This window comes from Dermacentor variabilis, chromosome 1, assembly GCF_050947875.1.
Source record: "Dermacentor variabilis isolate Ectoservices chromosome 1, ASM5094787v1, whole genome shotgun sequence".
In the NCBI taxonomy this organism is placed as follows: domain Eukaryota; kingdom Metazoa; phylum Arthropoda; class Arachnida; order Ixodida; family Ixodidae; genus Dermacentor; species Dermacentor variabilis.
The window spans coordinates 280,617,327-280,639,387 of record NC_134568.1 but is presented as its reverse complement, the minus strand read 5'-3'; the positions used below and the strand labels follow the sequence as shown (position 1 = coordinate 280,639,387).

The 22,061-nt window shown below is 48.9% G+C and overlaps 1 protein-coding gene across 2 annotated transcripts in view; it reads left to right on the top strand.

Moving 5' to 3' along the window:
* Positions 1–4,511: 4,511 nt before the first annotated feature.
* Positions 4,512–22,061, top strand: part of LOC142565788 (synaptic vesicle membrane protein VAT-1 homolog-like) — a 66,039-nt gene continuing 48,489 nt past the window's right edge. For both annotated transcript variants that reach the window (XM_075676331.1, XM_075676324.1), the window contains exon 1: positions 4,512–4,887. In XM_075676331.1, the coding sequence (XP_075532446.1) occupies positions 4,673–4,887 (215 nt within the window). In that variant the 5' untranslated portion in view covers positions 4,512–4,672. The remainder of the gene's footprint in view (positions 4,888–22,061) is intronic.

The following is a 22,061-nucleotide window of genomic DNA, read 5'->3' as shown; positions in this document are numbered from 1 at the left end:
AACACGAGGGAGGAGTTGGTGACTCTGGGGCGAAGTGAAAGCGAGAAGTCTGAAGTCATTAAAAACGACGACCTCACATGTAAAAATGGGAAATAGCCGACAGAAGGAAATGACAAGAAAAAAAAAGTCACTAGTATGGAGGACAGAGTGATGTAGCAGACAGATATATTTCGGCACAGCACCGGGTAAGTGCTCGAAGCTCTATACTGCGCATGCTAAAGGCCGAGGCTTCCGAGGCGCGCATGTGCACGGGCTTAGGACCAATCCATACAGGAACCCTATTTCCGGTCTGCGCCACCTCTAACGTTTCTCGCGATCGAAGCTCGCTTACATTGCGTCTAGACTAAAAATGTGAGGAACGTGTTGACGCAAACATGGCGTTCGTGCGCAAGCGTTGTTGTGCCTTTCTCAGCCTGGAAACAGCGCGAGAAACGGGGTCTGGCAGACGCCACACGAGCGCTGCAAACAATTGCATCTGTTTATTGCGTCGCTGATAAGCCCCGTGACAACACGTGGTTTGCCGCACGACGTCAAATTAGAAAACACTAAAGAAGGGAAGTCAACAAAACAAAAAACCTGAGGGCACCTATACGCACTTCTTTGAGTTGCGAATGCCAAAGCACGAGCGGTCCTTCGAGTTATACTTTTTTTTCTCCCACTCTTTTCTGGAATCTTTTAATCCCATTCCCCATCCCTATACAGAGTAGCATGCCAGCGGTTATATACGCGCCGACAAAATTCTCTGTTTTTCTAATAAAGAGCCCCCCTCTCTCTCTCTCTCTCTCTCTCTCTCTCTCTCTCTCTCTCTCTCTCTCTCTCTCTCTCTCTCTCTCTCTCTCTCTCTCTCTCCCCTTCGAGTTATGAACTCGCAAGCAAGCGAATGCGTCGAGACGCTTTTCCAATGCCTGAGCACAAGGCCGGCCGGTGCGCTTCGACCCATGACGTCATGCTACCTTGTCCGACTGCCATAGAATCTAATGGAGACGCTTCCGACATAGAGTTTCCTACAATATACTCGAGGGAACTCTGGCGCTGAAGTCGTCGACACACCATGGGAATGATGGGAAGTACATGAATTTGTGTGCTCTTCGTGCTTGTGGATTCAGAAGCTTTTATGGATTTGTTTATTACGCTTTATATGCATTCATTGTCGTAAATTTCAGAGAAACCTATACTCTTCGAAGTGCAGAAGACGCTGCGAACACGCACAATCGCTACTAATTGCAACGGTTCAGCTTGTTGAGGTGGCCAAATCGAAACTCGCCAAGCGTTCCAAGGCACTGGCTTGCCCACGATAAATTCATAAGGGCGTTTCGTATCGCTAGTCGATGCGTCCGTTTGTGTCGTAATGGTTTCAATATCGGGCTTCTGGGCTAGAGAGGTCTTGTGTCCGAATCCTGGCGTATGGCAAGTTTAATGGTGTTTATTTAATTATGTATTGCGCAGTACTTTGTTGAAAATGGCGAGTTTACAAAGTCACGAAGCCGTTTGAAGCCAGAAGGACGAAGTTTAGGCAAATCCATATACTTCCCATCATTCCCTGGCTGGCTCAACCGCCCCCTTTGCAGCTCTCGTAGACACTAGCACCAGATTTCCCTATAGTAATTGTTGTATGAAACTCTATGCTCCCGAGTAAGCCGCGGTGATCTTGACGTCACCGTTTTGACGGGCTGGGCAATGGAAATTTCGGCCCAAGTAGCATGACGTCATAAAGCAGAGTGCACAGGCCTGCTATCTAGAAGGCACTCGTTTCACCCAGTGGGTCGGGTTTATGAGCGTGTGATCCTGGGTTCGAAACTCAACCCTGCCAACTTTTTTTCCTTTAGAAAATTACTTCGTTCTAATATTAATTCCTTTATAGCGGTTACCGAGGCGAAGTTCGAAAGCAGGCGAGAGCTTGCGCGACAAGGAACGCGCGGATAACACAGGATTCCAAGAGCGAGGTTGACGTGGCGCCACGGCGATGCCGTCTCCCCTCACGCTGGTGCGCCAGCGTGGCAGCAGTTGTGCCATTTGCCCTGCTTTGCTCCCTCGAGGCGCGCAGCGGCGGTGGCTTCGCAGCCAATAAAGTTTAGGCGCCGTTTCGCTGCTACAGACGTCTTCTTTCTCGCTCAATTGGCAATTCGATGCTTTCGCATCAAGAATGCGCATGTCAAACGCGCCACGGACACCGTCTAATCGCTAAGGCATTCTAAGCATATCTAAGATACGCAATTTAGTTGCAGTTTAGGCTAGTAGACGGCGTGTTGGCACAACTGTTGCGTATTAGAAGAATTCCGCGGGCTTCGAACACCGAACACTCATATAGGTCCTATAAATGGCTTTAGCATTGTGCATTTATTTTGAAATGCAGTTTGCACCCCTGCACAGGTCTTGCTGTGGATGGTCACTGTGCTGCCGCTCTTGATACGTATGTTGTGCGCTTACTCACTCAGCCCTGTAATAAGACATCACCCGGTCTGTCCCGCGCAGCACTGACCGCAAGACAACAAGAGCACATTGTAGATCCTTTACTTTACTCCGCCTTTACAAACTGCCTGGTGTGACCTTCACACTTCGCCGAGCGTAATGCGCTTTTCATAACACATTACGGTCACCCTTAGCCTCCTCCTCCCCCCCCCCCCCCCTCCTGGAGTAACACTCCGTGTGTATTGTCGAAACGAAAGCGCACGCCCTCAACATCTGCGCTACAAGTTACCTTCTGTAACTGCACCCGCCACCCCCCCCCCCCCAAAAAAAAAAAAATAAAGATAACATTCCTTTCGAAGTTCCATGTTTTCACAATTCCATTTTACTCAAACTACGCGTCAGTCATCCGTTACAGCCGCAAAGTAGCATGCCCATGTTTAACTCGCGTGGCACCATTGCAAAGAGAGCTGTGTGGGAACCGACCGATAGAAAGTGATCCCAGCATCATTGTTTTGCCAACGAGGACTTCACGTGCGGTGTGCATGGGATGCGGTGAACACAAGTAATACACCTGTCGGGAAGACGACGCCGTTCCGCACGCACCAAAGACACAGAACGGCGCACACAGCCAGAACCGAGGGCACGGGCTCCATTTTCGATGCCGCATGCGTCTGCTCAGGCAGCGCCCTGTGAAGAATATTTGCGCTGAGGCACGCTCAGTCGAAGCAGCCGCGTCGGGGAAGTCTGATACCAGAGGCTCAAAACCGCCGCAACTTATTGTTTGTCTAGAGGGACTTCGGGAACGCTAAATACTCCATCCAATCAGCACGACAGGTCTCTACAGGGATTCACAGCAGCTGGTGCAAATAGGCTATGCGCATGCATGGGTACATTGTCCTATATGTGTAACCTTATTTCATGTCTTCCGAACGGCAAGCTATAGGAACATTTAGCCTGCCACAACTGTTCTTGGTTATAATAAAAAAAAATGACATCTAAAATGACAGTTCCAGATGTATGAACTAGTACTTCGCATTACACGACAGCGGTCTGCGCTTTACGAAGTGCAGCGATTAAGTGATAGTTCACATATAAAATGCAAATGAGTCGTTGAAAAGCAGAAAAATTCTCTCTCCTTTCTTTTTTCACGTCCAGCCATTCAGTGCACGTATGCCCAGAAATGGTATTACTATTTGAATAAGAATGCTATCCACACACGAACAAAAAGAACGCACACACACCTGTGCGAGGAGCACATCCATCATTTTGCAACAACTGTATACATAAATTTACTCTTAATTTCGTTATTTGGTAGCAGCAGCATCGTGAACAATAGGTAGTCATTATTCTTCTTATGTGGTAATTTTATATGGCTAAAGGCTTCACAAGTCACTCCGTTATTTTAAATGCTGTCTTTACTATCCCTCTCAGCGCGATAAGTTGCAGAGAAAAGGGCGGGGCTCGTACTTTATTTGCAGGGCTGAGTCTCACTCTGTTCCCCTCCTTCCTACTCGTAATGCGTTTGTTTAAAGTGGTGATTGACATTTGTACAGAATCGCACTAAGATAAGTTCAGAAAAAAAAAACACGTGTTAAAGCGACACCTAAATATCATGTGGTGGTGCAAAAAGAACTTCGGATAGGATAACATCTCCAATGCCACTCTTACCAACGCTAGCATGTTTCACAATCTGCGAAGACATGCAGATCAGATTGATGGCTCTTTACGTGTCACCTGAAATTCTCCCACGCCGCCTAGAAGCCTTGCAATACTCGCTTGCAAGCAGAGACACGCACACCTCATCGCTCATGGGCACAATGGAGAGCGGTGTCAAAGGAGCGGGTTTCTTTGCGATGAAGCGACAATAATCCCGGAGAATAGTGGCAAAAAATGTTTTATTCGGTAAGGCAGAGAGCCGCCGCCCGCGACACAGAACGTGCGCAGCCATCGGAGCGGTTGGTGCTGTCGGCTGCTTGCCCCCGGATGAGCGGGCTTAGCCACAATGCTCGCCGCCGCCGCCACCGCCCCGGACTACTTTCGTCGCGAGAGTGCGCGTCCGCGCCGCCTTCTCACGCCGCCTGCGCAGCCCGCGATGCGCGCGCGCGTTGCTTTTCTTCTAGCTGTCAAACGCTGCCGCCAACTGCCACCAGTTGAGTCACAGTTCGCTAGGCTCAGTACGTCTGCTTCTCGGTGATCCGCTGTCGCAGGCTGAGCACCGCTCGAGTTTTTCGCATAGGCATTTAGCTGAAAAGAGCAACTCGTCATGTCCGAGACCGAAGCAGCAACGAAGACGGAGGAACAGAAGCCGGCGGCAGCAGCGGCCGCCCCGGCGGAGGAAGCGGCGGCGGCCGCTCCACCGGCCAAAGAAATGCGGGCCATCGTCCTCACCGGCTTTGGGGGTCTCAAGACTGTCAAAGTCCTCAAGAAGTCCGAACCCACCGCGGCCGAAGGAGAGCTTCTCATTCGAGTCAAGGCCTGGTAAGCATGCTTGCACCGCAACGAGCTCCCCGGGCGCTCTTTTTTCAGTGCGTTCACGCGGATTCGAACTGCCGAATTTCGGAATGGGCGGTGTCTAAGATTGGCCGCTGCGGACAGGCTACCAGACGAGGTGCTGCTACAGCCGAACCGGGCCCTTCACGAGCCCGCTTTTTGGTTGTGACAGTTCCTCCGGTTGGAGCCAACACCCCCGTTAAGTGGGATCGCGCTCCCGCCTACCTACATCAGTTTTTGGGCCGATAGGCGCGACGGGCGAGCGTTTTTTTTTTTTTTCTCTTTTTTTTTTTTTTACGTTGGTTTGGCTGCTGTGCGTGCAACAATTCTGGTAAGAACGTTCAGGTGAATAGTGCGCATTTTTTCAGCTAATTGTGCGTATTGAATTCTTGTTTTCGCCCCTTTCTTTAAATAATTTAAAATTCCAAGGGAGCGGAAAATACGACCGTGCGCACTCTGCGGATGAGTAAGTATAGTGCGCTGGGAACTGCTCTGCGATTCCGAGTGGAAGGCGGCGGCTGTTCTTGGTACTTTTGTTTTTAATGCAACAGCTGTACGATTCGGAGCAATATTTCTTACGCATTTCTGCGGCGTTAAAAAAAAGTAAGGAATAGTCTGCTCTAGTTGCGTTTGTTGCATCAGACTTATTGTCTGAGACACCTGTGTACATCTTAGAGAACTAATACAGCTGCTGCGAATTACTAATGGGTGTATAGTGACTTAACAGAATGATGTATAACGTTTTCAACCGGTTAATAATTTGAGAGGGGAAATGGAAGCGAACCGGTGATGCGGTGTCGGATCACTTAGGATGACAGGTTGTTTTGCAGCCAGCCCCCCCCCCCCCCTTCATTTCTTTAAATGTTTCTGCCACCCTTTCCAGACTACACGAGTGAGCCATCCTAGACAAATACATGATTTATTCATTCATTCATTCACTTCTCCAGTTAAGGATATTTAGGGCGGAATAGTTCGACAGCGAGTTCGCGAATGACCTGACGTTTGACGTTGCCTTAACTTGCGCCCACTCCTATATAATTTAGTTTAGCACAGATAGCCCGGCGATTCGCGTCCCATACTGGTCGGTTGAGACGGTGCTGCGCGTTAGTGTGCGGGGATAAAGCAGCTGTCATATTCTCGGTTAGGTTTGAACATGGCGTCAAATCTTTACGCATGTATATAACATGCGTGTTTGCACGGTCAGTTAACGTCAGACAAGTTACGCAGCTCGAAATTTTCAGCGCCTGCACGCTTTATCGCAGGAAATGGCTAGCCACTGAATTTGAGAGGACGGACGAACGGAGGGAGTGACAGAGGAGGCTTTGGCAAACTCTATACAATATGCATGCTGGCTGCAACAGACAACTGTCTTTTTTTTTTCTTTTTTTTTTGCGAAATCAACGAGGTCAGTTTGTTTCCGTAGGCATGACTCAGAGCCGCCAGCGCACGCTCAAGGCGGTGTCGCTGAGTCACTATGATGCGCGACGCTCAACGGCTCACAGGATGCGTGACCGCGTAACGCTGAATGTAAGTGTGTGCGCTCCGTGTCCAGTTTATTGCCATCTGCCAGCATGTTTGGTGTTCGGTCATGCAGAAAAACTAATCTTGCCATCTCGTAGAAATACAATAGCTGCTTCATTCTTTGACGCATTACGCAATAGCGCGCCTTGCCACTTGTCCAAATGAATCCGTTGCGGACAATGCAGTGGGGTATTGCGTAAACCCTCAAACGAGTACAGTCTCGCTGCATTTGTTTAATCTGTGATTTAGTACTTAATAGGGATGTCATGACCTTGGGTCCTAAAACAGCGGGGTGTAGTATGGGCCTATAGTTGAGTGTTAAGTGAACGATAACCGGGTTGAAGCCGTGTCCCTAAATGTTCGGCGTAGTCTCTTGCTTATCTAATCAGTAAAGTGCATCGCCCCTTCTCCTACGCCCTCACTTCCCCCGCCGCCTTGCTCAACCATTCTTTCCCGAGAAACTGGGTGGGCGGATAAATGGCTGCTACGTGGACTATACCAATTGTTTCACTTATTATGTTTTTTTTTCGTTTGGGTTGTCACGCGGCATAACGTCACACTGGAGCTAAATATAATTATTCACGCCCGTTTCATCGAGATACTGCAACAGTGACTTATAAAAATGTGTTGTCTATAATCCACCTTTCATAGTCTTCAACTTGATCTGTTCATTTCACACCTTTAAAAACACTTTGCGGTTTGTCTTTGTCCCAGGGTACGTCCAGAGTAGATGGCCGGCATCCGCCCTGTAGACGCAGGAGCAGAGCACTTCGGACACCACTACATGCGTTTAGGCATAACCATGGTATACAGCCGGCGAGAACGCCCAGCACAATACGTACATGGTCGTAGTTTCGCTGCTAGGTATATGCTAACAGACTGAAAATTCTCGGCTCGCATTTAGTCTACCAATTACAGTTAGCTTGTCGAACTAGTGACACCGGACTCAAAGTCGCGGTAGGGCGTGTCTGGGTTGGGTTGGATAGGCGTTTAGCGCGCACGGCGGATGGTGTTAGGCGAGTGGCTACATCGCAGCGCAGCTGCGTAGCCTTGCTTAAAGCATTGCTTACCGCCTGTGCTTCACACTGCTGGCAGCATCTTTTTCAAATGCCGCTTGCGGGCTCAGGTGATCGCCGTTGTTGTAGCTCAGCAAAAATGCGCTTCGAAAGGGCGGCAGTGAAGGTTATTGCTCTGCGTGATTAACATGCCCAAGTCGTTCGCCGCGCTGAAAGAGGGATTAAAATGCATCTGGCTGCTAGCAGACGACAGAAGCTAGCTGGTGGCGTTGGGTTCTTCATGGTTCGGTTCAACACGCGACTGCTCTGGCTAGCTTTACGTGTCATTCCCCTACCCTAAAGCAGACTGAGCTTTCAGATAAAATGTGCCGAAAAATGTAAATTTCATGTGTACGAGCAAACAGCGGAAATTGGTATCCACATAAAAGTAGCACGGAAGCTGCGCAGGAAACTCGCTTCTTGCTTATATATCCGTAGGCTTAAGCGAGCACCTTCCAAAGGCATGCAACCACCTCCACTCTTGCCAGCTGGTGTGCGTATGACTTGCGAAGAACTTTAGTGTTAAGAAGCATACATGAAAAGCGAACGCTATTGTGAAGCGGCCTTTCATTCAAGGTCGGCTGCACAAGGCTCCAGCCAGTTAATGCATTTTATTGTGAAAACGCTCGATCGCCCTAGTCAGCTGCTGTGAAGTGACACTGCAGTCTTCGGACCTCTCGTCGGGTCGACATGTTCGCAAATCGGAGCGCAGCTGACAGTTATCGATTTGTATTCTCGTCCAACTGTTTGGCAACGCTTGCCATGCACGGCTGTCTAGGCCCTCCCTATCAAGCGTGCTGAGACATGCGCTAGTTCAGTCGGCGGTTGAATGCATCGAATCCGCGTCGCAAAAAGGGCCGACGGTGTACAGTCGGCCATCTCGCCTCTAATAGGCCCCGGCAGGCGGGTACCCATGTCGAATGCAGTAAGGTTATTCGCTTCTCTCCCGCCCCCTTCCCGCACACATTTTGTTGGAAATCTCTCCCCTGCGTCGCATTTTCTACGCGTTCGAGTCAAGCTAGGCTAGCAGTCTGGGTGATTGCAAACTCAATCGGAAAGTCGAAATGAGTCGGCCTGCGTTGATGTCTGCATTTTCAGTTTTTTTTTTTCATTTGCTACAGAAATTTCACCCGTGGCACGCGCTTCGGTGTGCGGCCGTTATCGCCGCAGCGTCGTTCGCTCCTGGTCGCCCGCTTGTGGATCAAGCTTTTCTCGATTCCTCCCCTGGGAACTTGTTATCGAGCGCGCGTGACAGACGAACCTTTGCGATAAGGGCCGCCTGCGTCATGGCGGCGTGGGCTGTAGTTCGGAGCATGCTGCTTTCGCAGCTTTTGTCGCATGTCTTCTCTCGCAGTTCCGTCTATGGTTCCGTGCTGTCGCCAATTCGCAGTTACCGAGTTGATGGTGGGCGCTCGTCCTGTGTCCTTCAGTGGCGTTTGTCAGTTCGCGCTTTTCCTAACAAAGAACTCGCGCAAACTCGCCCAGTTCGCCATTTTAATGGGGAGACGGGCGTGCGATCTACCGTTCCCGCCGGACGCTATCGAGCGGCGTTCTCGTTATTAGTACCACGACTTCCGAATATTTTAGCTGAAAACCACTCTTAAATGAGCCCTAACTAAAAGTGAACAAATTCGTCGCTATTCGAGCGTGGGAGGGCTATACGCCGCTGAAGTCGTAGATGATTTAGAAGTACACGTTAAAATGAGCCAGCTCTTACCGATTTCTCTACAACAGCGGTAAACAGCAGAATAGGCACATGTAAAACGCTCGTATTGTCGATTTTGTGTGTGTGTGTGCCTTCTGTTTGGTTTGCGTTGTGAAAGGGGAAAGAAAAAAAATCAGATTTTACGTGCCAGGAACACGATCTGATTGTGAGGCACGCTGTAGTGAACTCCTGGTAATTGTGACCGCCTGGGGTTCTTTAACGTGCACCCAAACCACGGTGCATTAGCGTTTTTTTTTTGCTCCGCCCCCATCGGAAGTCGGTGGCCGGGATCGACACCACGCGACTCATTGCGCTCAGCAGCGCAATGCCATAGCCAGTGGGCAACGGGTCCGCTGGGAAAGGGAAATGGTAGATGAGGTTTTGAGCACATTTCTCACGGGGACGATAATCCGCAATAAATCTGTAAAAGGCGGTGCAGCTATAGGGTCGGCCTCGCACGGGGTCTGGGAGTTGCCGGTCTCGCGGAATCGACGTTTGCAGGTCCCACGGTTGACATCCACTGCCGGCTCAAGTGAACCACGAGGTGGATAATATTAGCTTTACCCACTAGTGCAGTGGGCCGGCCTCCGCGTTCGCCCAAACGAATCCGCACCCTCGATTGCTTCCAAATATTGGGCTTCTAATTTATACTTCGGAGACATACTGGAGCCCGGCCACCGGGGTTGAGTCGAACTATTATTGACTAGTGCACCAATATGCAAGCTTAATATCCAATATTAAGGAATTCAAGTTGAGTAAACGAAAACTAGTTGGATATACGGCGTTTCTGCGGCGACTGTCACAGAATATGAAAAATAGGGGATTCGAGACGAAATGATCTTTATACATGCACCCGACACATAACCTCGAGAGACGGAAGGCAAGGGCGAAGGCACTCCTTCAAGACATATATCAACATAAGCAGCAGGCGGTGTTCGTTGACGCTGCCTGGGTTAAAAATAAGGATGCGTATACCTCCGTTGTCGTAGACACTCAAGGTAACATACAGGATGCCATCACCGTCTATACCAAGGACCCCACAGTAGCAGAACAAGTAGCAATCGCCTTAGCCATCCGGGCTAATCGGTGGACACATATTTACAGCGACTCTAGAACAGCCATACGCAACTTTACCAACGGATATGTGACACGGATAGCAACAAAATTATTAGAGAAGGTCAAGAGTGAGAGGATCGAAATCCGCTGGTTTCCTGCACATCTGGGGGGTGGTGGACGGAGCTCGGAGAAACCTCAATGAGGTGGCAAATGAAGCAGCACGAGGACTTTCTAGCCGTGCTCTTCAAGACCGAGCAACTTACACTTCACCCGGGGAACACAGGGATCGATTATTAACATATAACGAAATCACGAAGCATTATTATTTAAGCAGAAGGGAATACCCATTGCCACATGGTAATCTTTGCAGAGCCCAAGCGGTCGCATTACGTTTGCTACAGACAAGAACATACCCAAGTCCATATTTTATTAACAGGATCGATCTATCCGGAGAGGGAAATTCAAACCAACTGTAATAAGTGCAATGGCATCATTACTCTTGACCACATGCTTTGGCAGTGCCCCGCGGTCTTTACAGACCGTGACAAGGAACAAGAATGGTGGCGGGAAATGCTACACAGTGAATCACTCTCTGACCAATTACGGGCAGTCCAGGAGGCCCGCGATGTGGCTGAAGGGCTCGGCCTGACAGTCCCAACGTGGGAGCGGCCCGCGTCAACGTATGGTTGACCTTCAGGACCCAATAAAGTTCTCCATACCATACCATATATACCAAGATTTGTAGCAGCTGTAGACATCAGTTTCCGTAGCCATCGCCGATACAGCCAACGAAATTTCACTAATTAACTTTTAAATAATGGCCTTGAGGGTCATGTAATTCCAGAATTGAAGTCCAATGCACAAAATCATAACTTCTTGCTAGAAACTGACTGTACACGTTTCGAGAAACAACTGCTCAAAACGAAAAGCAGTTTATGCTTGAGTGCTTTCAGTTCTGCAATTGCAGCGTGGTTCGTAGTCGTAAATTAAAACGTGAATTTTTGATAACCATAATGGTGATCGCGCAAACGTATGTCCGCCACTCCGAATCCCGAATCCCCATCTTTTAAGCAGAGAGCCTTCCCAGAAACGTGCGCTATATATCGCTTCCAGAGGTGATATTGCAGACTAAAGTATAGCCTGAACGGCTCCACGGAGGATGCGAACCTCTAAGCCAATCGTACACGGCGGTACAATGTAGCAGCGCAGCTATACATTCGATGTGTCCAGAAAATGGCGTTTCTAAACATTCCCGAAGCAAGAGATTGGTTCACAGGAAGATGGAGGATAATGAATGTCCCTGACTGTTAATCACATCGAAATAGTACAGTTTTTTTTCTGTAAACTTATCGCAGTAATGTAAACGACCTCCCCGCAACATTAGTCGGGTCTTCTGCCCTTGCGATACCTCACGAGCCGCTCTGGACGTCTCTTAAGCGTGAATTAGGTCGTTTACATCATACGTCGGAAAAATAAGCCGATACTCTAATATTTTCGTTGGATATGTGCACTCATTCACATATATGCACTCGCTACGTTGCTGGTCACGCCCACTCATGCATACCAACACTCCACCTATACTGACGCCCATTCGCGCTCGCCGACAGTCGGTCACGTTCATGCAGACGTCAGCTCAAAGTCGCCGTCACTGATCTTCGTTCGTGTTAACCAGCCCTCTTTGACACTCGTCGTACCATTGAGAACTCATTGACACTCTCTCGTCCCTGTCCCACGTCCGCTCGATCACACCTCTTGTCTCTGTTCCATCCTGTGGAGCAGTGCGGCGCGCGAGCATGAGTCGCTGTGCTTGCGAGTATGCCGACCTGCAATTTACGTGAACCTGGCAAGAGCGGATCGAGTGTCGGTCTGTAATGCCTGTCAGGTTCGCGAAAGCCGGACCGGCTGGGTGAGTCCGCCTGCTTGAGTCGGTCTGGTTCGCTTGGCAATGTGCATTTTGGACCAGCGAAGAACCCGGCACCGTGTTCGCCTCTGCCTGCTGCTCGCCTCGACTCGGGCTGCCGCTTAGCCCTGTCTTCGAGAGAAGCGCGTTTTGGGTAATCGATGACCGGGGTCCGGACTTGGGTGAATCAATTCGCTCTCCTCGCGTTCGTAACGAACCCAGTGGTTTCTGTCAATCGACATTTTCGGCGTGTGTCTGGTGCTCTCGTCAGTGTGCATGCCCGCCGACCGCGGAGTCGGTGGTCAGACTCCGGCACGAGTATTCGTCGCAAAAAAAAAAAGCTCATTATCGGTGACGATGTCTTTTGCAGTAACTTGCGCAGAATAAATCCTTTTGCCATGCGCTTAAGAGGAAGCTTTAGCTCAGGCCCAACTACGACGCGGCCTATTCAAACACACGTAAAACGCAAAAACGTTTATCTAAGATAACACCTGGACCGATTTTAATAAAATTTGTTGCATTTGTTGCATTTCAGAGAGTTAAATTCTAGTGACTGTTGGAAGCAGAACTTCGATTTATGTCGTGAATTTTCTTTAAGAGATTTTCAAACATTCGACCGTTTGAAAAAGGAATCACGAAGTTTACACATTCATAGCTCTGCATCAAGAAGATATCGCGGTTATGTAAGCGGCATCCATTAGATAATTCAAAGCGGACAAATTCGGTATGTCATTTTACATCGTACGTGGATTTGTTACGTTGGTTACAAGGGTTCTGCAAAAGCTGTATTTCCATATTACTAAATTTTTTAATTTTCATATGTAACATATCAATTTTGTCCGCTTTAGATGTACTATTCACAGAATTGTATTTTTCGTTGTTGAATTTAGAGTTGTAAACTTGACAGTTTCGTTTTTGAAAATTTTCGATTTTCCCAAATCTTTAATAAATTAACGACCTGAATCAAAAATTAGAAGCCACCAGTCACTAGATTTTAAGTTTTTATTTTAAATGCAACAAACCTCGTAAAATTCGGTGCATTGGTTGTCGAGAAAAACGAATCTCATTTTACATGTATTTAGATAGGAGCACACGAGCTAAAGCTTCCTCTTAAGCCGCGCAGGCTCGATCCTCCGGCGATCCTCCATGCTTCAGGTGAAGTTTCTGTGTAAGCTTCGCTATTACATACACACATTGTTTTATATCTTGTTCTCAATTGCTACAATGGGTTTTGAAGCAGACCCGAGCATTTGTGCAGGTTCCAGCAATTTAGCTTTTCAACACGATGTATTGTTAATTTGGGCTAGTGACTGGATATCGATCAGGCGCGCGAATTCTGACTAGTATAAAAGCGAGCAATTAAAGCGGGTGGCGATTAGTTTCTGACATCAAGCCGAGAACGCGAAGCTTCGTGTGCTAGTTGGCGCCGAATATTCATTTGCCCAGCGTTCCTCGCTCTACGGAGTATTAGTTTTCGTATTCTTTGGTCTGATCGAACAAACGCTTACGATATGACTAATAAAAATCGGTCCCTATGTTAAACCCGTTTTCTTCTAGTTGGTCTGATCGAGTCGTTTGACTCGTGAGGCCAGCGGCACAGCGTATACGTACGCCAGCACTTCGGAAGTCGAAAAGCCTTGTGCCCCATCAGGACGCTCCTCCCACGCGAATGCGTTGTGTTCAGCGTTGGCTGGAGTCACCGGAGCTGCGTGCGCGCACGCCGAGTAGACGCTTCCTTTCATCCAGAACTTTCCTCCTTCTTAATGATGAAAAAATGATGCGTTTTATATGTAAGCGGGGGAGCTAGAGCAGCTGAGTAGAATAACATATTCAAGTATTCCGTGGTACCGAAGATCATACGCTTCCACTCCGGAAACGTTAATAAATTACATCTATGTTGTCTGAAAAAAACAATTACGGGGTTTTACGTGCCAAAACCACTTTCTGATTATGAGGCACGCCATTTTATCTGCTTGACACGCTAGCGTGACGTAAAAGTGAGTGTTTGGCTACGCACAATTCCTTGCGTCCCAGGGGATGCTTGCGGCGTCAGCGCAGCAAATGCTGCAGTGTTTGTTGGAGGCGCTTAGCAAAGCTGGAATATGAGATGCTGCATCGCTCTATGCGCCTATGCAACTTGTTGCGTGTACGTAATTGTTTGAGTGCGTTGAGTCTATACACTGTAAAAATGTTTACACCCTTAAGGGTATTTTGTACTGGTAACACACTTACCGTTAGGGCCTTACAAAAAATTTAGAGGCCGACAACGGAGCTCGAACTGAACGTGCGATGACAAGACTTGGTTTAACTGTGTAATCATTCTGACAGCCTTGGGCGCACCGTAATATCCGACAGGAGTTTGATCTCTCCCTGTGAAACTACCGGCCGTAGTTGCAATGCTTAGTGGCTATGGTGTTAGGCATGCTAAGCACGAAGTCGCGGGATCGAATCCCGGCCACGCGGCCGTGTTTTGATGGGGGCGAAATACGAAAACAGCCGTGTACTTAGATTTAAGTGCACGCGGTGGGAACTCCGGAAATTTCGACCACACCAGGTGGTCCAAATTTCCTAAGTCTTCTACTATGGCGTGCCTCATAATCAGATCGTGGTTTTGGCACGTAAAACACCATGATCTAATTTTTTTTTTCCTGTGAAACTCTCCTGTCGTATATTCGTGCGCGCCCAAGGTTGTCAGAATGATTACATTGTTCTCAACTACGCCTTTTGTCATCGCACGTTTAGTTAGAGCTCAGTTGTCGGCTTCTACAAATTTTTGTAAGGCCCTACACTCTTAGGCAAAAGTACTCTTTGGAGTGTACATCTGTCACACAATAATCATCTGCCTTGCTTGCGTTTCCTCTCGTGAAAAAGCCGCGCCCGCTACTTTGCTGTCTGGAATGCGATGTCATGCTGATAACGCGCATGCCGTTCGTTACTGGGAAGCACCGGGCTCGCCGCGTTAAAGATAGGAAATGCGGACAAGACACGTGACGATTATTGTGTGGCAAAAGGGTGTAATCTTGCTTAAGAGTGTAACGGTAAGGGTGTTACCAGTAAGGGCTGTTACCAGTACAAAAGACCCTTAAGGGTGTAAACAGAGCGCACTTCGGTACACTCTAAAAACAGATGCACCCTTTGGGGTGTATATTTGTCCCACAGCAATAATCGCGTCTTGCCCGCGTTTCCTTTCTTTAACGCTGCGAGCCCAGTACTTCCCAGTCACGAACGGCATGCGCGTTATCAGTGTGACGCAGCATTCTCGACAGGAAAGTAGCGAGCGCCGAGTTTTCAGGAAAGGAAACGCAAGCAGCGCAGATGACGATTATCGTTGTGGGACAAATATACACCCCAAAGGATGCAAACTGTTTTTAAAGTGTAGCACACGCCACCTCCGCTCCGGGACAGCGTCGCTCGGCACGTTGGCTCGCGTCGCTGATTGAGATGTTAGCGCATTAATTCGTGCTTCCGAATGACCAGAGTAGGCGTCGCCAGCGGATACCAAAGGTTGACTTAGCTCTGGTTTGTGCTGCTTATGTTACCTTCAGAAGTAGGCATTAACATAACGTGGGGTCGGTGCAGTGCGCTTTCTCGGCTTTGCGGCTTGTCTCTTCAGAGTGTCGCCGAACCTTTTTCCGCGCGCCCTTCGCCGCCAGCAGCTTGCACTCGCGTCTGAACGAATGACCGGCGGCGTCAACAGGCTGCTATTGCCGTCCGTTAGTTTGCACAGCCAGGTCGATATACTGAGGCGACGGCGATCGAAGGAGGGCTCCAAGTGCCGACTCGCCGGAGCGACTCCGTGCGGCCGGAATACTTTCGTTTGTAAAATATATTAAAAGGCGCATATTTCAGTCGACACGCGGAACGGCTGGTCTCTTTCTAATGGGCGATTCAATTAAGCGCGTACAATTTTTCCGAGTTTGAGAATTCTCGAGAATAGATTTGCATGCTTTGCGCGGCATAAGTATGCTCTGCGATTTGTGTGCGTAAGCTGACGGAACTATTCCAGTAGTATTGCAGAACATGGCACGAGACGTAGAACGATCGCGAAGCTTCACCGGTCCGAAGGCATGCATGCGTGCATGCTGTATTGGTTGTCCGTCGCATGTTGTGAGGTGTAGCAGATAGCCCAGCGCGCCCTGTTAGCGGTGAACTGGCAGCGGTGAACGCTTCGATGTCGACCTTTGCTGACTTGCCATTAACATGTCGGCACGTAGTTACTCACCAATCTCGGCTGCTAAACAGCGGGCGCGCCTGTGTCGAGCACGCGACTGACCGCAGCTACTCGACTTTGGCATGCCGCCGTGGGGAACGCGCTCTCCCTTATCGTTCCTTTGTTTGAACTTGCGCTGGGGTGGGGCCTGAAATAGACGGCCTCTGCGTTCCTTAGCAGCGGAGCAGTTGCCTCAATGTCCAAAACACTCAAAGAGCGGCTGATAGTCTTTCCGTCTCCGTATCGCTCGGTGTTTCCGTCCGTGACATCCCCTCTCCCAGTCAGCTACCGTTTTGTCCTTATCAATGCTTGCCGATGGGAGAACGGTCAATCAATAGTTCTCGAGTGCAGCAGTTGGTGGTTGATCGGCTGCATGTTGCGAAACACGGGATTCAGTGCTACGCTGCAGTCGCCGCTCTTCGGGGAACACGTCATGGACCCCAATTTCCTGGATATGTTCCAATGAGGATGGAATTCCAGTGATGCGTGTTAGGCGAAGTTGACTGCAGTACCGAATTGGGCGCGTGGCTTAAGAGCTCGCTGCTTTAGTTTTTCTGTGCTTTTGTTTTATCCCCTTCTCCACTTCGAAGCTTAAAAATTGGCAAATGTTCAACTGAAGGCTTTCTTGGCGTGGGTCATCATTGGTTGTATATTATGTGCAGCAGTGGCGGCGCAGTATGCAGTGCCGGTAGGGAGCGATAAACCTTACTCATGTAAGACCCAGTCTGTCAAAATTTAAAGGAAAATGTGACTCCTACGAGTCTGTTAAGTTTTTCAATTCAACGTACGTCCGTACAATGTCATCTTTGTGAAAGGCAACACGCGAGCGTGACAGCCGCGTCGTCAACATGTTGCGCGGTGCGACGGCGAGATTTAAAAAGGTGTGGGTGGTGCCTTTACTGCCTGCACCCTTACATTCTGTGTTGATAATGCATGCGAGCGCAGAGCAGAAGAATCCGATTGGACAATAATATTATCTGTCATGCTCACCGTTTCTGAAGTTACGATAGCTACAGTGCGTCCATATATATAAAATTAAATGGTTTTGTTTGCGGATGTGCCACAAGAAAGGATCAAGGTAAAAGAATCATTCGGGACGGGAGTGCAAGCAGAACGCGGAACGGTCTCCTCATCTCCTCTCGTTTTTGCATCTCGCCGCGGGGCTGCGCAACATGTGGCCGACGAGGCTGCTTTCCGCGCGCTCGCGTGTTTTTTTCTGAAGATGACTGTACGTACAGTAATGCCATTGTATTCGCACAATGAGAGTTGTACTTTTGAGAAGTATTTTCACAAATCCTCGTATAACGGGTTTTATCTTGAATCGGCAAATTTGTTATAAGCTGTCCTTGTACCGAGACTCTGGAAAAATATCCCGGTAACCGGTCGAAACAATTGCATCGCGGCAACACGATTAATTCATGCCTGATATCATTGTTTAGCACGCAGCTATGTTTCTTCACAACAAATAGCGCGCTATATGTGGACATGATTAGGAACTATTTGAGAATTCCTGAAATTTCTAACAGTAAACAGCCACTAAACAGCAACTTCGGCGAGCTACTTTTAACAGCAAATGGCTTCCTCGTACTTGCAGTGACAACGATCTTGAGCTTGCTGTGAAAAGGGCCCGGGAGTTCGCTACACTTGTGACGCGTTACTGCAGAATCATGCTTCAAATAATCCAATCACGTTTTGTTGACGCCAAGAATGGTTTTGTCGAAACAACCTCTCACTGCTACGCAGCCGGCAGGAATTCGCGCTGTCAGGGTGGCCTGGGCTTTGTATCGAATGTAGCTCTGTAGAGTACGTTCGGTCTGTATTCATATTTAACGTGCATAGCTCAGATGGTACAAAACAGTGGAGCACGGCTGATGAGCCCCCCCCCCTTTTTTTTTTCCCCTGTAGTTGCGCCAAGCTTTCGGTAACCTTTAACTGCGCCTTTATACATCTCAGTCAGTGAGCTTCAAGACGCACGCAAACCACCTGAAGACAACTCAGTAGGTATACGCCTCAGCCCTGAGCTTACGTTTCGACAAGATAACTTGGTATTCGTAAGGGCTCCCATCTGCTTTCCTTGGCAAAGTTACCTCTATCTCAAGGGCGATGAGCCTATAAGGTAGGAAAGAGTAAAGTGATGACTGGGGGCGGGGGGGGGGGCGTAAGGGGATGTGGAAACAAAACAGCTTACCCCAGTCATCACCTTATACGATTCCCTACCTTCTGTAGATTCTTCGCCCTTGGGAGAGAGGAAACTTTGTCAAGGAAAGCAGATCTGAGCCCTAATCAATACAAGTACCCTTGCCGAAACCTTAGCTCAGGGCTGAGGCGTATACCTTGCTCGCTCGCTGTTGATCACTTCGTCTTCCTGTAACCCGTTTGCTTTGTTCTAAATTCGAATCTTTACCTTTTATCACAGACTGCCCGTGCATTTTTCTTGCCATTTGTACGGGCTAGCCTGCATACGTCTAGCGTCGGGATAATGGAAGAATGCCACTGGCGTTTTTGGTCGTACGTCGTCCGGACGCGCACGCTATTGGCTTTTGAAAGCCGAACGTTTATTTTCCTTACGAAGACATCTTCGGTTACAAAGGTTTACCAGTTAAATATAATGGAATATAATGTCGTCAGTGTTATGTAACCCAATTGGCTGGCACGTTGTTCGCATTAACCTGTAACATGATCGTCACTTGTCAACGCTTAGATTCTGCGAGAAGCTTGTTACGGATCCGTGCAATTATGTGCAGGAGGCGCGAAAACTCAACCGAACATCAATTTAATTTGACAAGTACCTCGAGAATGTCACTGTAGCGTTGTATTACTGCTTTATCGCGGATCATAGTCGAGCTCTCCCTAAACTTTCGGAACATTCTCACCGTACAGCGGCTGGATGCCGGAAGAGTCATCCGGCATCCAGCGTATGCCGGATGACTCTTCCGTATTTTTCCTTTGCGGTCGGAAGCAGTCGTAACGCGGCGTCGTTTCGTATGTTAACGGTTAATATGGAGGCGGAACCTTGCGTTTCAGCTTTTGTTCTGGCATTAAGGTTAACATATGTGTAAATGTTTAGGTGTGGAAAAACGGCTGTAGTTATCCGGCGTCATTCTGGTAACAGGCCCTTGTACGTCCGGAAATTCACAGTAGTGGACACGTCTGCCAAGCATTATAGCTGTCCGACCGTTAAGCATATGCTTGCCGCGTGTGTTGGCCATTCTGGCTTGCGCTGCCGTTCCTGAGGTCCGGATGGAAGTCGTGCCGCATCGAAGGCGCGTTAATCAATGTTACTGTTTACGTCCCCGCGCAGCTGGCGCGCTAGGTCAACGCGGAGCGTCCGAACGCGCCACGTGCTTTGACAGTGCGGCCCATTGCTCTGCACGTCACTGCTTGAAACTAGCATTGCTCCTTTTGCAAAATGTGCGTTTTCTAATTGATCCGAGCTCGCGCAACTTTGCGCACACCATTGCATGTTTCGAGCGGCACGTTTTTGAAACGCAGTGCTTTCGTCTGCTGCGCTTTGTTCGTCCTATCGACAGCCTTTCCATGAGTTGTGTACTACGGCTCCAGGTCTGAACGCATAATGCCAAGGTTCTGTTCTGTGTTTCTGTTAGTGAACTTGCTCGCTTCACTTAGCTCTTTATGCGTATACGCGTCAGCAAGCAGCCGAGTCGCTGCAAAATATACACGGCTGCGGGACAACTGCTTTTCCAGAACGCGGTACAGGGAAGAGGGATCTTGCACGCAGCTGTGGACTTGTGTGGCAGCCTGTGTGCTGCCACTGCTGCTCCTGCGCTGCAGTAGTAGTGCTTGTCGCGCGTTACAACCTCCCGCCAGGTTGGTCCACGCAGACGTTCCAGATCTTCGGCTAAAATAACTTTACTGCAAGTGGCTTTCCCCGTTCTCTCCTGTTGTCGGGCTCGCCTGTCTGGTAATCAAATGAGTGCAATGGACAGATTGCATTGGAAGATTGTATACTTCAGGAAAATCAATTTACTTGAGTTGCTTTCCGACAAGTTTCGTCTTCGATATGTTCAAGCGCCCTTCTAGCTATGCTAAGTCAAACGTTGATTCTCGTAATATGCAGGTTTGGTTAGATAATGCGATGTTGCTGAAGTCGTTAGCTCAAGTACGCACACTTTTCGCACGAACGCGCTTGCGTTCTAGCATCATCTTTGGTGTTACTGTATGTATTCACAACCAAGGCGGGGGAAGCAGGTATTGTTCGATGGGAAGCATGTATATTTAGAGTAATGTTTATTTTCAAGAGTGCGAAGCTTGGCATCCGTTGAAAGACGCCAGCTGCCGTCCGTAAACACATGATCGAAAGTCTCCGCTCTGTGTTGCGTAACGCTTTGTTTTGCTAGGAGCAGGTTTACTTCGAAGAAAGTAGTCCTGTTAGCGAGCTTACTGTCCTGTGCATGTTGATGTAAGCTCGATAAAGTTGGCGTTTCTTGCGCCATTATAGTTCTTTTCGCTGCTCCATCGAGTACGTCCTGCAGCGTCGTCTAGTGGCTCTGGTGACGCGCTCAGCGCATGTGTACAAGAGAAAAAACTATAAATGAAGGCAAGTGCGTAGTATAAGGGCACTACTCTCTGGCATTTCCGAGTCCGGTGTGCAAGTGTTGATTGGGAACGTTGCGCGCGCGCACACGCGCGCGCTCTGTGCTACTTTCGTTGCGCCGCGAGTCTCCCGTGGCGGCCGTCGTACGCAGCCGCCACAGCGCGAGACCGCAGCTGTTGTCGCCGTTGCTCAGCTGTGAACTTTGTTGCACCCGCACGTTTGTGGTGGCAGGCCCCTCCTCGCACGAACGCGCGCGCGTCGGGCTGCGCAGATTAGACAGTACCGTTTACGCGTTTTTGTCCAGGTTGCGCGGACGAGGTATTCGGCGAACGTGGTTTTCGTGAGATCCATAGGCAAACGCTCACCCCTCTGTTTGCACTTCCGTTTTTCGTGGGCCGTCATTCTCTGCATCCACTGCACATAATTTGATTAGGCTTGTTAAAGAAAACTGCGAAATCGGGGGGCGTGTTCTCGGACTATCACTTTCGGTGATACTATCGCCTTCGCGTGTCTTATAATGCTCACCAGGTTTTGCTCTGATTCACCGTAAGTGATCGTCCCAGAATATGTGCCCTGGTTACTGTAGAACCAGATTAATTTAGGCAGTAATTATTTTTGCTAAAATTTCTTGCCAATCCCAAAATTAAGAAGCGTCGACATTAATGAGATTAGCAAGCAAGCAACGGAGCGAACTGCCACCGCCGAAACGAATCACGTAGCAGGTTGTACTACAGCCGGGATCGCCTCTCGGCGCTTACCTTTGCACACGCTGCGCCGTGTAGCGGCGCCGCTGCGAATCTGCGCGTGGCTACAGAGATGCGCGGTGCGCTGCTGTCCGAACGCTGAGTAACGCTTCATTTGTGATGCATGTAGTGCTGCCGGACTGTATGGCGCTTAGGTGATAAATTATTGACCAACATCTCTTCGTAACGAACCAGAAACTATTGGCCATTTAATTCCTTTTTACCGCCGCTTCTCCTTACTCCGCACAATATTTCTCATATTTCCGACTGGTAATCTGGTTGTATTACTTACAGCAGCAAACATATTTTCCTTTGTCTGTCAATTAGGCACAAGCCACGGGTCTAGTAATACTGCCGTACTTATTGAGACTCTATTACTGCTCTGCCTAAGTTCAAGCGTCCGGAAGATTACGCTGC